The sequence below is a fragment of the Calypte anna genome, chromosome 9 (assembly GCF_003957555.1).
Source record: "Calypte anna isolate BGI_N300 chromosome 9, bCalAnn1_v1.p, whole genome shotgun sequence".
Lineage (NCBI taxonomy): Eukaryota > Metazoa > Chordata > Aves > Apodiformes > Trochilidae > Calypte > Calypte anna.
In genome coordinates, this window is record NC_044255.1 from 17,413,282 (window position 1) to 17,430,007 (window position 16,726).

The window sequence follows — 16,726 nt, forward strand, 5'->3', positions numbered from 1 at the left end:
AAAATACATCTGCATATTATCAGGCTTTTTGTTTCCAGTTTAGGTCTATATTTAATCAAAGTTTGCAAAGTAGTTGTTTCTAATTTAACTGATATCATGTAAACATCTGTGTCTAACCAGTTTGTTTGCTAAATACCTATGAACTTAGTGAAATGGACTAAGTTCCCTGAAGTTCCTTAGGAACCACCTTTGTTTTGCTGTGTTTGTTTTTTTAACTTTAATTTTTGCTTTACTGGGATTTATTCTATTTTCTAATTATGGACTCCTCTGAGGATTGCATATACCTCTTCACAGGCATAAGGAGGAAAGTTCTGGCTAACAAAACAGACAAAATGACACAGCATGAGTTGCATCACTTTGCAGTCTTCTATGTCCTTCTTCTGACCTAGGTGCAATTACACTTTTCAGAAGAAAAAGTTCTATCTCCTTGGCTGAGATGAAAATAAGGGTAAGGTTTAAAGCCTGTCAGAGGTGATATGTCAGCTGGCCTTCTGGAAGCAGGGGAGATTTTTTCCACTCAATCCTAAGCTTCTCAAACCCACACAAAGTTATTACTTCTAGTTTTCCCCTCCATGTTTATCTTGATGTAACTTTGTACATAACCAGTAACCAGCAGCTTTCAAAAGGAGTTTTTTCCACTAAAATCTGCTTCCTCTTCCACTTCTGGATTGAGAGAAAATGAGATCTGGTTTTGAGATCTTACTGGGTATTTTCCCTTCTGCATTCTAACAAAAGAATTCTCTCTTTCCTCCTTGTCCAAGGGCAGCCTGTTGGAAATAGCACACTCAATCACCTTTCCAAAATAACAGATTGTAAATACTGCTTGCTGGCTTTGCAGCAGGTAGGATAAGCATAAGAGTCCATTAGATCAGTTTATCTGGTTTCCATACTCCTTGCAGAGACATTGAGACAATCAGGAAAATTCCTGATGCATGGCAAGTCGTGAATTATTTGAAACTTCTAGAAGAAATGTCAGAATCTCAATTATTTGCAATAATGGCAAGGTATCTAAATTTCCTGATGTAAGATTTAACATCTGGAAACAATGTGGTAATACATTATTTTGGACTATTCTAGATTTACACAAGTCCAGCTTCTTTCTACAAAAATAATATTTATAACTAAGATGCACAATGTCTTTCAGTTCACAGAGTTTTAAGGGATATTTCCCAGTACCCACTTATGACTCTACTGCTCTTGAAAATGTTACTTTTTGGGGGGTGATGAGAACAACTGCAACTGACTAGGATTAGGGCACTTTACTTAGACAAGCTGCACGGCAACAAGATGAAATCTTAGTTCAAATATTACTCCAGCATCAAGATCCTCTCTGCCACAAACACTATTCTGCCTTCTTGAAAGTTAGAGCTATTTTTACTTTTGCCCTCTTTCAGGGTGGATTTGGGTCTCACTGGCACAGCAGGCAAATTGAAATTCCAGGTGTGGCTCCATAAGTCTCCTGCTTACTTTTCAGTTGCTATGACTGCATCTCTTCCACAGACAGCACTGTCAAACCCTTTGCAGAGGATAGTTCCTGAAAACTACCTCTATGCAGAAGAGATTACAGTTTCTAACCACGTCAATCTCTTTATTTATGTGCTTCTTTGTTTTTCCTCCTGCTTTAAGGTTTAAAGGAAAACAGATTTCTTTTCTTTTTTTTTTTTTCTTTTAAGAATTCTCCTTCTAGGGGCTCTAAGTTTTAGTAGGATGGTAGTATGGGGCTATAAGTTTTAGTAGGATGGTAGTATGATGCTTAAACAAAATTGCTATTAAACTTTTAAGTAAAAGATTTCTCTTATTTGAAGTTCTCAAAGTGCTTTAGGCAACTGAAGAAACAGAAAGCAAAAATGAGAAGCTTTCTAAACTGGAATTTTCCCCTGGTACAGAATTACAGTCAGTATTTATTTTACACCATGTAACATCCTTGGGGCAAAAAATTGCCTTTTAAATACGGACAAACATGGATTGCACCATTGCTTGATCTGCCCATGCTCCTTTCTCAGTGTGTTGTGTGGGAGGATTGGTTTTAATATGCAGCGAGGTGTGCCAAAGGGATAAGTGAGGAGCTTACAAAAAAGGTCTTATAACAAGTGACATGCAATGTTCAGATAAAAATGCAGTCTGACAGCCATCCACTGTCCATTTAAGGGTACCACAGTGAGTCACTGAGTGCTTGACAAGTATCCAAAATACTCAGTTCTAGTATCTATCAAGAAACATTACATACAATATCCTTTCCCAAAATTACATCTTTTTATTTATTTTTAGAATCTAAATATTGCCTTGGTCAGATTTTGTTAAGTAACATTACCTTAGAATAATGTGACATGACCTTTCCCCCTTACCTGTTTTATGGCTGTCACAGTTATTACGAAGAATAATGGCAATCCACTAGTAATAGGACTGGTAGGGGTATCTATCATGAGCTAAAAGAGAAGAAAATATAAAAATTAGCTGCAATTTTCTTTTTTTCAATTACACTTTCCAAAATAATTTAATGAAGCAAGGTAACAATTATTTTCCAAACTCCTCATTACAACCTGGGAATATTTTTACTTCACTTCCTGCAGTTTTTCTGGAGCAAAGCTCAGTTCCTGACAGCTAAACAATACATGTCAATAACTATGCAAGGGTGATAGGGTATAAAGCATACTTAACCACGTTTTTAATGCATGTGCCAATTTTAAGGCTTCAGTAACAGGAAGATATATTTTCACCCTACTAAGATGGATGTGAAATTACAAAGGAAGAAAAATTTACATTTTGTGAAGTTGTTTCAATACTATATACAATCTACTACTTCTTAATAGCAACGTAGAGTATAGCAAGATCCACTTCAAAAGTGAAAATAAAGTTTAAACTAGCAATTTCCAATAGTTCAGATATTAGAGAACATTTTCTTAGACTGCTTCTTTCTGGATCCCCCAAACTAACATGCAATTATTTTAATTTGTGCTATTATTGCTGGCATGCCAAAAGTGCAGTGTATACACTAAAGTTCTGTATGTGGGGGGGAATGATAGTGGTTTGCTTCTGCTGCAGGAAAGAGACAAGTCAAGTGCTGTAAAGAAAACATACACAAGAACTGTTCAAAACCACAGACACTGATTTGTTCCACTTTACCTGCAACTTATGGCATTGCTTTGGGAACCATTAAGGAAGAAGAAAAAAATCATACATGAAGTTAACTCTGTTAAGAGTCAAGAACTTCACTGAGAACACAGATTATGCCACTTGACAACACATGCATAAGCTTTTCTTTTTTTTTCAACTGACATACAAATAATTTATAGAACACAAAAAAAATCAGATGCAGTATGCAATACTGTCTGTTTTTCAGCAGTAGCACTGCAGTTTCAGCTTGGAAGCGTGTTGTCCAAAAATACCCATACCACAAGTATCTTAGTTTTGGCTGGATAGGGTTAGCCATGACATTTTTCCCATCTAAAACTATCTTCTTTCTTTCATCACCAGAACACCATAGCCCTTTGCCTGCTAAGCAGCTGAACACTCACTAATCACACAAGTGGTGTGGAGCCTCACACAACCAAATGCAGCCTGTCACCATGTTTCTGGCACCCATCTGAGAGGTGGACAATGTGGACTGGACTGTGCTGCATATTTAAAAGCACACAATGAGAACCTGTCCCAGCTCTGTCATCCCAGGTGGTAAAAAGTGATAATGACAGACACTGCACCAGTCACACAAGACTGATATATAGGAAGATACCACAGTGATCCACTATCAAACACCACCAGCATCCACAAAAAACAAAAAAGCAAGTCTGGAATTTATTACTAACATAACAGATTTAAAATTGTATTCTGAGGCAGACAATTGAGTCCCTGTGCTGGCAGTGCAATGGATGTCAATGCTACACACCTAAATATTTTAGCATTCGTGAAAATAAAACCTAAGGGCAGTTCTTAAATTTGAACAGAATTCTTCTTAAAGTTACAGTATTTTTCCCAGAAAAACTGGAAACATTTTGTAATAGAAAGAAGACATAAGTAGAGAAGTTAAATAGAACAAAAATTAGTTTAAAAAAATGTCAAAAAATCTATTATCTTGAGTATCATTTAACTTACCTGCACCAAAAATATAATCAGAAAATAAAAGTTGGCTACTCTTCTGAACTGCTCAAATAAGTTTTTTGGAACAAAATTCCACACTGTATACTGAAAGGAAAGAAGAGAGAAAAGGAGAGTTATGATATACTGAACAATTTTTCAGTTAAATTCAGTTCCATTCACATTAAAATCTCTTCACCTAAATCTTTCCATTTTCTATCTCCCCCCAAAACTTCTTCTGGTTTTACCCTCCACACAGAACTGCTGTATTCAATTTTTAATTTTATTTTTTAACTACAGCTAGCAGGGAAGCTGGGATAGAAACTGAACTGCCTACAGTCAAAGTTTTAAATATTCTCCTTCCAACCAGGACAGGAGCAGCTGGAGTCATTTGGCTGCTTGCATCCTGGGCAGCAGAGAAGAAATTAATTCTTGCATCTGTAACTTTCTGTCCTACACCAGAGCAACAAGATACATCCCCACCATCAGTTCTATTGATTCCAATCCAAGGTCACACTAGGAAGCAATCTGCAATTGCAGTCCACTGCTGATTTATTTTATGCAGAGTACTAGCTTACAGTCTGGCCAGTTTATAAATCCTCTCAACTAGCTTCATCCTTCCTTTTAAGTAGTTCTGTGCATCACATACAGATACAGGCAACACTGGTTAAAAACCTTCTCTTCAGTATATCTGACCAGCATGCTGAATTGTTCAGAACATAGCCAGGTTCTGAGCAAAGAGGGGTGACAGCAGGAGAAAAACTACATAGAAGCAACCTAGCTTGTTCCTCAGAAAAATTTTAGAGCTTGTTTAATCTTGAGTATTGTATATGCACCATTAGACATCACACATCACACTGGCTACTCAACTTCTTAAGCAGTATACCATTTGGTTTTTCCATGGTAAATTGATACCTTACCTTGGATGATATAATTCTGTTGTCTGCAAACTTCTGAGGAACATAATGGCCATGCTGGGGAAAACGATTTGCTATATAAATAGTTCTTGTATCGCTTTGATGCGGTGGGTCAAAACCCTGAAACACAAAATAAAGATGACCAAGAAAGACTATTTTATTAGCAGTAGCTCAGTAGCTTTGCAAAATTTCTATCTTTGTACTGAAAAATTATATCCAGATATCAAGTGGCCATTTTGGAATAGCAGCTTTTGAATGGGGAACTAAATTGACAAATAAATTTAAAAAGTCTACTGTGTCTAGAAAATTTACAAAAATTGAGAAAAAAAAAGTTTTATTTTGAGATTGTGTACTCATTCTGGAAAACAAACAAAAAAAAAATCCAGTCTCAAAAATGATAGAAAATACTTGCTCTCATCAAATTTGAAGCACCATGAAACCTAAGAAACAGAAATGGAGATGAAAACATATATAAATCACAAAACTCAGAGCCATGCTAATGATAACCCTAATAAAATGGATTATCAGAAAAATATAAGGTTAAAACAAACCAGTCATGCTGAGATAACTGGATATTTAAAAGATCCTCACTAGTATAAGACAAAGCATATGCATCTGACTTGACAATAGAATTGTTCTAAACAAATTCTCTCTCCAAGAACTAACATTTTGTCTAACCTCAAATGTGATTTCCTGTCACTAGAAACACTGACAGCAAACTCATTTCAAAAAAACAAAACAAGCAAACAAACAAAACCACCCAGCCCAAACAAAACCCAAATCATCTTGATCAAGGCCCACCGAAGACTGGAGGATACAGCAGTTAGACACAATTAACTGCATAAGAAAAAAAAAACAAAAAACAACAAGTCCATATGCGAGTTCTGTAGAAAAAGATCAAAATGCCTGTCAGTCATCCCTGAGGAAAAGGTCTTCAGTATGAAGCAGGCTGGAGGATAAGTGGAAGCCACAACTGAAGCACTGTGAACCAACTGGACAGCATCCAGAGGAGTGGAACATGAGCCACAAGAGATCCTGAAAACATGACATAAAATGCAAGGCTGAGCAATCTAAAAAGCAAAGAGCAAAAAAATTAGAGCCATTTAGCCTAGAGGAGGGGAAACCTGGGATATACTACCACATCTTCTGTTATACAAAAGACTGTTCCACTGAGGAAAGGGGTAACCTGAAGGACAAAGATGACAGCAGGCTTAAGTTGCAGCTAGGAAAACAAGCTAGATACTGCAAAAACAAACAAAAATTCCTTTTTTTTAAGAAAAAGCATAATTGAAAACCAAAATAAGTCATGTGGGAAGGTTGCAATGTCTCTCTAACACAAGGGCTTATATCTAGGTCATTCGATTCTATCTTTAATTGAGCCTTTCCTGGGGCTACATGACTCACCAGAACCCTTCCTACCTCTTCTGACCTGGAGAGAAAAGGTGATGGCAAAAGACAACAAGCAAACCAGTAATAATTCAGATGGCAGACCAAGAAAATTACTAAAATCAAATAAAAAGATAAAAAGCTTTGAGACATGAAACAAACTAGAAAACATAAATTTAGAACTGTTAAAGTTCTTTGATAGAGACCAATGATTGTCCAGGAAGAGGTGAATTTCAGCATGAGTCAGACATTCCTAATCTCAGAAGCCACTCTGCACCATGCACACAGTTTCCTTGTTCTTTATTGCCACGTGAAAGGGCAATTGATGAAACAGGTAGAAAGGGCATTACCAATCCCACTACTGGAGGTGCAGAAGCAGTTTTCTTCCCTTGTGAAACCCTTGATTCATGTCAAAGAAAAAAAAGACACTTCACTCCAACGAGATATTTCTGTACCAATTCATTAGAGAAGGCAAAAAAATGAGCTATATAAAAAAAGGCTGGTAAAACTGACCAATAACCTTCTTCAATAGATACAGTTCTCCAACAAAGGGCATTAGGGATGTTCACAGTCAGGAAGATGGAATTTTAAAGTAAAGGAATAATTAAAAAATCCTCTCAAACACACACATTTTTGTATTTGGTATCATTACTACAGAAATATTCTGCTTGAGAAAGAAATGAAGGGGGACTTTTCAGAGATTTGAAGAATGAACTGTAGATGACAAGCAGTGGAAGGCTGTTCAAGTCACATGCTCTGGTATGAAAGCTTGTTTAAGGATACGAGTGGATGAGGGAGACAAAAAGTTGATAGGGGGAAAGAACTGGAAGAAATATGTAAATTGCCAAGAGCAAAAAGAAAGGAACTGTTCACAACTTTAAGAAACACAAGCATGAAAGTAACTTGGAAAAAAAGCACCTGTTAACACTAACACAAAATTTTAAAAGTGAATAGTGTTTGTATCAGAAGCATTTTGGATATCTGACATTAGTGACACTTTATAAATCAAACAAGAAGATGCCACAATAGATGTGTTTTGCAAGCAAGAAAAATGTTCTTAATTAGTAAGACTAAATACACAGCTCTTTTCTATCTCAGAAAATGTCTGGCGCTCACAAAATGCCAGACATTCTCACTTTGGAAAGTCATATTCTACAGCCTCAAAAATTCCACTTTTAAGCCAAACAGATGTAAAGCAAAGGAAAAAAAGGAAAAAAGAAAAAAAGAAAAAAGCGAAAGCAATTAGCAGTCTTTTGATAAATGCTAACCACTATGCTACTCACTGAAAGTTACTATAAATGAAAAATTTCAGAGTGAGTAGGGTACCACTGACATTTTTCCAGTGTATGCCCTTTTTAGGCCACTCTCTGAGCACCTGTAAACTGTTGAGTTTAATGACATTTTTGTTACAAAAAGATCTTGATACAAGTCAAGCACCTCTGTCAGAGGGGAATGCCTCTGCTGAAGCAGATTCAGCTGATTGAAAGTGAGGAAAGTATTTTCCTCATCAGAATCTCAGGTCGTACTTGTCTACAGCTGCAGCTGTGCAGCTAAACCAGCTTGAAAACTATGTCTATACACATTCAACTCTGTTTTGTTGAAATTTATCATTGGGAAAGCAGAATTATTAGCATTATCAACAAACTGGGCACCTGGAGAATCAGACAGAGTAAGCAAATGAGAGGCAGCACTACTAAACAGAACTGTGCAGAAGATAAGATGGCCCTCCCAACATCTGCAAGTGTGAACAAAGGGGAAAACAAGAGTTTCTCAGTAAACTTGTTGATAGAATAACCAGACAGTACAGACTCATTTCTTCATTGCCACAATTACCTTATGGCAGCACACACATACATCCCCCTACACACTCTACAGCACTGCTGAGTGAAACAGCAGAAATCTGCAGATCTCTCAGCTGGGATTAGTGACATGGGACCAGCACACAACAAATCAATTGCTGTTTCAAGCTTTGCAATACATGCACCAGTAATTACAAATGATCTGACAAGCAACTTCTGCCTGTGATTTGCATAGAACTAGTGTACTTTAACATGATTTCCCAGTGTTTCTCACTCATCATTCGTAGCTTCTACAGGAAAAAAACCTTCAAAATTATGTTTGCTAAAAGAACTTCTGCGTGACCAGTTTTCAGTTAACAGGGATTGAAGGAAGGAAGTCTTCATTAAAGCTCCTGACTTTCAAAAACTACACTGAACACTGCTGAGGAAAGCAGTAGTGCCCCCAGAAGCCCTTTAGATACCACGTACTAGTTAATAAAACTAATGAACAGAAGAAAATTTGCTCTCAGGAAACCTTTTTCCTAGGGAGGCAAGTGACCCTGGCTGCAGAAACAAAATGCCACTTTTCCTGGCAGATAGCCCAAAAGCTTGCTGTTATGCTGCTGCCAAGATATACTTTGATTAAAGGTGTTTTGAGGGAATAGATTTTCATGCTTTTGATTTTTTTTTCCTGAATACGCATGGAATATTTTTCCTTCTGTCAGATAAGATGATCTATTCACACCCCACGCACATTTTCAGAAGTCTGTGTAAATTTGTACTCAAAACAGTCAGCCAATAATTCTTTCAGTCATATAACTGGGCAGTAGTCAAACTGAATTTGTCGTATCAAAGGTTAGCATAAAGGAAGAAACTGCCTCCTGCAGCAATTTTAAACACTGCTCTAACAACTGAAGTAGTGAATCAGCTGAAGCACCCTGAGGTTTACAGAGTGCCACACAGTTTGTTCCTCCCTTTTTAAATATCACTACAGTAAAGAAATAAAATTGTATTAAAAGTCATGCACTATTTGTGCAACTTCCTCTTCCCGCTTATTACATCTACAGTCGTTTAAAACATCTGATAACAAATCATGTTGTAACCTCCTAAAGGACCTATAACCAGACTACATTATTTTGTGAAAGCAAACACTTCAGGAAACAAGGCCTGAGAAACCATGAAGCAATAATCCTTCCCTTCACAAAGATAAAGAATGCCTACCACTGTATTTAGAAAAATTATACTGGTGCTTGAAGACCAGCTCAAGTGGCTCTAATTTTACCTTATTTTGTCAAAATCCCAACATGAACAACTTGGAAAAATCCCTATTTAAAATTAGCTAACTCCTCATTATTTATCTGCAAAAATAACCACCAAGCTAAACTGGCCTCATTCACTGCTAACATACTTCCCTGTGCCAGTTTCTCTGCTCAGGTGACTGATGCCAAACATACTGGTCTTGAAACATCAATAAAAATCACAAAGAAAACACAAGCTGAGCAGGCAAGGTAGACATTCTAACACAGAGATTGTTATGACATGTCTGGTTTCTGGTAGTAGTGGGGAACTTAAGCAGAGACTTAGGTATACTACTTAAGTATAAAATACCACAACTTTGCATTATTAAGGAACCATCTTTCTCATCCTCCTCTACAATCCAAATAACAGCGTTTACAAAGCATAATACAGAAAAATCACATTCCTAGATGTACTATTCTCTTAATATTAAATGCTATTTAGCCACTGCTCTGAAGAGTAATTCATAAAACTATTTTATACAAGCCTGAAGGCTCCTGTTTCAGGTTACTTGTATGATCATTATCCGATATGAATATTGAAAACAACTTTCAACAGGTAAACTGGTTCTAGTAGGCCAATCAGCTCCTGCTTTACAAGTCAAATTCACCTATTTCTTCAATATATATATATAAAAAAATTCTCTGCCTCTGGATAATAAATCTTAAGGCTTTTCCAACATGTATGCCTAAATCACACCGACAATTGATTTGACAGTTGTTGCTCAACAAACTTAATGGAAAGACCATCTAGTTCATAGCTAGAAATGTCTAACTCTTCCTTTTAGCATGCTTTGATAAAGCCTGCCCTGTAAAACTTGACATTAAAGTTTTGAGTCTACTTCATTCATCAAATACTGCTTCAGGTTTTAGTTTCAATCCAAACATGATTTATGATCTAAGTATCAGTTTAATATCCTACTTTCAGACGTTTCTACAAACTCACCTTTAAAGCTTACTAAATCTTAAGCTTCCTTTTTATTTTGCTGTGATTCTTTTTCAAGAGATGTATATAACTTCAAAAAATAGAAGAGCTCCATAAAACTGGTACAAAAATATGCAAATGGGATAGTGGGATAGTTAAAGAGTAGAAAATGTAACACAATATAAACCCCATACTTATTGGTAACCATGTAAAATTTCTTTCCTTGGTAAAATATTTAATGATAAAAACAAACAGGTTGCCTTTTGCCTACATCATTACCTCTCCTTACCATTTACAGGAAAGTTCTCCTTCCCCATACTTATTTTAACTCGAAGTAAACAAGAAAAAAACCATCCTCTTAAGTCACAGTATGTGGGATGCCAAGGAATTGCAGAGCTTTATTCTTTAAATCACAATGTAGCTTTAGGTCCTGCTTTCTATCTTTTCTACCATGATCTGTACAATTGCTCAGTGGCTTTTTCAAGAGCAGGTTAAAGAAAGATTGTATTTTAAAAAAAAACAAAACTTGTCTAGCTGCTAATATGTCATCTGTGCTCACCTGGATGGTATGACCTTGCATTTACAGAGGGACTTTGTCACACCTATTTTGCTGCAGTTATCATCTGCTGGCTTACAATCAGATTTTGTGGTAGAAATTAACAGAAAAAAAAATCTTTTAAGGTATATTGTAGATACCTTTTTCCAAGTGAAACAGTTACAAAACCAATCACAACTACTGAGGACACAGTACAGAAAAACACACAACAGATCACCAATGAAAGGCACAAGTCATGAAGCTTTCAATTAAATTTAAACACATTATTGTATTTTTTTCTCTTATAACTCCCATCTCTCCACCCCAGAATAAAGCAAGTAAAATTTTTAATGAATTCAGACAGTCCATTCAAAACTGGAAAACTTAATACCAACAATATCCAAAGCACATGTAGAATATTAAACTCAGGTCACATTTACTTGCCTTAGATAATAAGTTTTATCTTCAGATGAGAGTTCAGAAGCAATCTCTTAGAAATAAACAGACATCCACCCTAGCCATCCCACCAGATACCACCTCCCGACCACACCATAAAAAGCTTTTGCTCTTTCTGAACAAAACACTTTTCTCCCTGTCTCATAAAACATAATCAGACATAATCAGACAGTTGCCATTAAGGTAGAAGGACACTGTTAATGCAGGAATATCATACAATCAATGAAATGGTCATATTATTATATCACAAGTGGAAGTCTGTCACAATAAAAATTTGTGGCTTAAAAGATTCGTGACTAGGAAAAAAATAAAATTTAAAAAGATCAAAAAATCTTCACAGGACACAGGACAACGGATGTCTGTTTGGAATGGACAGCTGGCTGGAGACAGGGCCAGGTTCCTCATGCTTTGGAACACACTGTGCTGCAAATGTGTTAGCCTTCAGTAGTGGCAGAATATACAAATAGAATAAGCTTAAAAGACTGAAACACGCTATGAGGACTAATCCAGCAGACCACAGAATATCTCTGACAAAAAAACAGGGCTGTGTTTTCACCTATGTGAAGTTACATGAGGGCTGCCATTAACCCCTAGTTCCCAAACTACTTTAACCATAGCAGTGCAACCTCTGCACTATTTTAAGACACATCTCACGGATCCTTAAATGACAATATAGGTCTTAACTGGGCAGTCTGAACCAGAGGAACTTTAGTATTCAAAAATACAGGGAATCTTATTTTGAGGGGAAAAGTATTTGCTTTGGTTCAATTCTATTAAGTGATTAAGGGAAAATGATACATGCCAGTAACTGCACTTTTATCACAGAATACCATCTGCACCTCTTGGAACATTTAATGGGTACCAACACCTGGAAGGAAGAAAAAATATCCCAATCTGCCTTATAAGTAGAACCTTTTCATTAGAACACATTTGAAACACGAACAATCCTACAGACACTGACTGAGGAATCATAGGGTGTGGCAGGTGCAACCAATACAAACCAATCAGAAACATTCCCTATGATGATGACCTCTTAATGCAGGCTATGTAAACTAAAATAAAATAATCTGGTAACTTGTTTTTTCAGTCTTTTAACACCAATCCAAAGGAATTAAGCTATACGTTTTGCCATTGACTTCCAAAGACCAAAGCTATGTTCACCTGACTACCTTGCTCTGTCTAATGTAGAAGCTGACAGTGCACAACACCATTCAGGTTCCTCAGTTGCAGGAAGAAGATATTCTACCAAATACAGCATAATTTTTTTCTCTCTTAAGCTGTCATTTATAACAGAGGGACCAGGCTGGTAGCTCTTAAGTTTTCTCCATGCAGCACTTTTTGTACATCATTGAACTGTCAGGTAACAGATCAGATGGCTCAAACTCCACATAATAATGTTTAGAAGGTAAATCCAGAAACCAATTGGCAGTTCAAAAGTACTCAGGTAAGATCATACATAGGGTATTCTATCATGGTTTTTGGAGACCTCCTTCCCAGACAGATGATGTTGTAATTCCTTTCTGTTAAAAACAGTGCTACAGCTCCTATATTTCAGGCACACCATCAGGACATTAGCACGCTGATAAATTTAGCAAACCAGAAGAGGTACAGAAAGTCACTGAGCATTATGAAATGCCACTTTGTACTTCTGTATAGCTACTGCACAAACTTGACCAGGAGAGACACAACAGCACTCTGATGTACAGAGATCAGCTATGTAGACTAACCCATCATATTTGGAAATGCAAATAAATGTAGTGTACTCTTCCTGAATATTAATGATGCTTCCTATCAACTGTTGTTTATCCATCTGCTTTTTCAAGCAGAGCTGGCTGTGCCTGTGCTGTTATGCAACACTCAGCAAATCCATGAGCCCCCTGTCTTTCTGAGATCTCAAGGTAAGGGAGCTGGACTCACGCATCCTTCCTGCTCTAACTTGGCTTTGAAACACTTCAAGGCATTTTACCCAAAGCAAAGAATTGTGTTCCATTTGTCTTTTCCTTTTTTATTACTAAAACTTAAGTACTTCCAACTATTAACTAGATAATGATATTATAATGTAATACATTACTACATAACTACAAAGTCACATGCTTATTTAGAGCTTATTTAGTAGGGCTCAGCACTAGATTAACAAAAAGTGACAAACTGTCCATTACAAGGTGGTGTTTATTGTTTCTGAGCAAACACAGGGGGCTGAAGGCCAAGTTACCAAAACAAACTGACAATCTGCACAGAGTTCCAAGTAGGCACTAAAGAGCAACTGAATACTGAGCAATAGAGTTACAATTACCAACACCTGTTATACAACACATCCCCCTGAAAAGACAACACCTCAGAAAAGTGTTTGGACTTGTATGACCATAATAAAGATAAAGAAAGTTGGAATGGAAATTCTCAGCAATTCTCCTCTTCTCAGTCATCCCTTCCTGTAGGTATAGATGCGAGCACAGATATTCACAAGCAAAAGCCCAGTAAAGCCATCACTTAGAAGTACTTGGCTGAAATAATTTGAATTTCATACCCAGTCCTCTCATCACATGTTTTTAAGTCCACCTGCTTCATTTGCCCTGCCCCTTTCACAACTCTTGAGAACGTTAAGTTGTCAAGACCACGTAGGACAACTTCATTAAACAGTATATAAAATACTGTCCTCCTAAACAATCAAGAAGTTGCAAGACATTCATTGGTTTCAGACACAGAGTACCTACCTAAAAGCACCTTTAACAAAGTACCAGTCCCATCTCCTTTCTCCAATCCCTTACTACTTTCCAACATTTCTGCACACCAACCTTTTTGATTTGTGCTACTACAACATCCCTCTTAAAACACTCCCACATATTTGCCTGATTCCAACCCTGTAGGGCAGGAACCCTCCTGTAGGGAACGTTTTTCAAAACCTGATGCCACATCAAGCACAGGTACAAATACACACTCTAAGGGCATCCAAGCCTACGCATTCTTCTCCTGTCAGAAATAAATCAGATTCGGATTTTGCCACCCTGATTTCACTATTTCTGTGACCCTAACTCTTCCCACTCCCTCTGATTATTTTTTCTCAGCATCCTTCTCCAGGCTCTAGGCCCTCTGACATTCTTTCAGAAACTGAACATCACAGACATATGAAGAAGCAAATGTTTTGTGGGATCTATGACAAACCAACGATTACACACAGGAATGCACTGCCCGAGTGTCCCTCAGAAGAAAGATGCAAGTGTGACACCTATCTTAGGTAATTTTTCAACTTATGATCTGTGAAACAACCAAACCATTCATGTCAGTGACATTTAAGAAAACACACAATATATATCATTACAGTTTTGGTTTTTTCCTTACTACCATATATAAATGTCTGTTCAAGCATGTTGACTTTTTATTATCCAATTCTTTTACTACACTAATCCATCCTTGTCAAAACTAGTGCAAGTTTTAAGCAGCTGTTATACTATCAAACAGTTTCCTCTAGAAAAACAAAAACCTCTTACTGCCGAAATCCTTGTTATGCTCAACTTTTCCTTTCTATGAAGGGCAAACATATTTCTGGAAAGCTGATCAGTATACTCACAGAAATCCCATTTGACACAGGAATTTCCAGCACAACTGCAGCCCTTATCTAAACTCTACAAATGGTAACATAATGCTATTTTAAAAACCACACACAAACCTCAAAACCACCTTCAAGAGTTAAAAAAAAAAGCTAAACAGCCTTCATTCAAAAAAGCATGTGTATGACTGAAACAAATCAGAACAGTCCAGAAGAGAGAGAGAGAGCAATTAATTTCCATGTCAATAACTCCTGGTGTCACACCAAACTAGTGAGTGCTGTCAAACTAGCACTGAGATCATCACCACAAGCTCTGTGCTTCAGAAACAGGTCTGGGGAAGTCTATGGTTCATGAGAAGGGAGGAAGATGAAAACAAGGGGGGAAAAAAATGCTTTTTTTTTTTTTTTTGTAGGATTCTTGTTTTGTTTAAGTGATTTATCAAATCAAATCATTACGAAGATAAAAGCTTTGAAAATTAAAATATAGAACCCTAACTAATATAAGTTCTTGTACTAAGCTGGGCAACACATGGGATGCAAGGTAACTTCAACGAATGGAAAAAATAACTTCGTAAATGTAGGATTTCAGAGTAATTGAGAAAATGCAAGAGAAGTAACGCTGGATGGGGCAGGAAGCTGGCCAATACTTGAATCAAAACAGACAAACTCCATATACTTCCCTTCCACAGCACCAGACGTGACAGCCACAGCCTCCTCACCTCCCCAGCCCACTGTAACACAGGCAGAGCCAGCAGCATCAATTTAGAGGCAGACACCCTCCGTCTGCAGCCTTTTTCAAGTGGTTTCCCCCGCGAAAACATTTAACGGATGTTTTTCTTCTCTCTCTCGTTACTTTCAAAAGCTTAACCCACAGGCAACGGCTGCAAAGCTCTCGGGTCCAAGGAAATAAACGAGACAGACGCAACATCAGGTGAAGGAAAAGCCTCGGATAATTTTCCAACGTGAAGGAGGAAGAGGACAGAGAATTCCTGAAGTGCCGGTCCTCAGGAAAAGGCACCGTCATTCCTCCGTGAAAAGAAGTTTAGGGAGCCCTTCCCAACGGGGGCCACAGCTAAGGGAACGAGTTTTCCTCTGTGCCAACGTGGTTTCAAGGAAAAAAACCACAAAAATAACACAACCCCGAAGCCCCAAGCACCCCAAACCCTCTGATACGTGTTAAAAACAATACTTTCAAAAAAATAAGAAAAATAAGACAGTAACTGATCAAGTGGAGCCGTCAGGTTTCCCCACCCTGCAGGTTTCCCCTGCCTCTCCACGGTCCCGGCGGGGAAAGAACTCCCCTTCCTCACACTCAGGCCCCCTCTGCCTGACCGCCCGAACCCCACTTCCACGGGGGACCCCGCAGCGGCCCGGGCAGAGGCAGCGGGACGGGGCTGCCCTGGAGGGCCGGGCCGAAGCGATGGGCCGCCCGGCCCAAGGGGGGCGTGTGGGGTTCAGATGAAGTCCCTGGCGCCCTGCCCTCTCCGCCCGGTCCCACAGGCACCTACCAGCTGCTGCCGGACCCACCGCAGCATCCCCGGCGGCGCGGGTCGCGGCCCCCGCGGCGGGGCCCCCTGGGCAGTGCCGCGCCCTCCGCTGTCGTCGTCGCCGCCGCCTCAGTCCAGCCGCCCGCCGCGGCTCCTCCCCATGGCGCAGGGTCCCGAGGCCGAGTTAGGAGCGGCACAGCCCCCCCGGCGCCCTCAGCCGCCGCAGCTGCCGGCGCTCCGCCGCCGCCATCACAGGGCCGCCACTGACACCCCGCGGCTCGCCGCGCTGCGGCCGCCCCCAGGAAGTGACGTCTAAGGGCGGGGGGAGGTGG

The 16,726-nt window shown here is 38.7% G+C and overlaps 1 protein-coding gene across 1 annotated transcript in view; it reads right to left on the reverse strand.

Annotated features, from left to right (window-relative positions):
- Positions 1-16,488, reverse strand: part of ATP11B (ATPase phospholipid transporting 11B (putative)) — a 57,969-nt gene extending 41,481 nt beyond the window's left edge. Inside the window, exons 1-4 of the mRNA XM_030456070.1 lie at positions 16,416-16,488; positions 4,992-5,108; positions 4,090-4,179; positions 2,346-2,426 (exon numbers count right to left, since the gene is read on the reverse strand). Of these exons, the coding sequence (XP_030311930.1) occupies positions 2,346-2,426; positions 4,090-4,179; positions 4,992-5,108; positions 16,416-16,442 (315 nt within the window). The 5' untranslated portion in view covers positions 16,443-16,488. The remainder of the gene's footprint in view (positions 1-2,345; positions 2,427-4,089; positions 4,180-4,991; positions 5,109-16,415) is intronic.
- Positions 16,489-16,726: the final 238 nt, after the last annotated feature.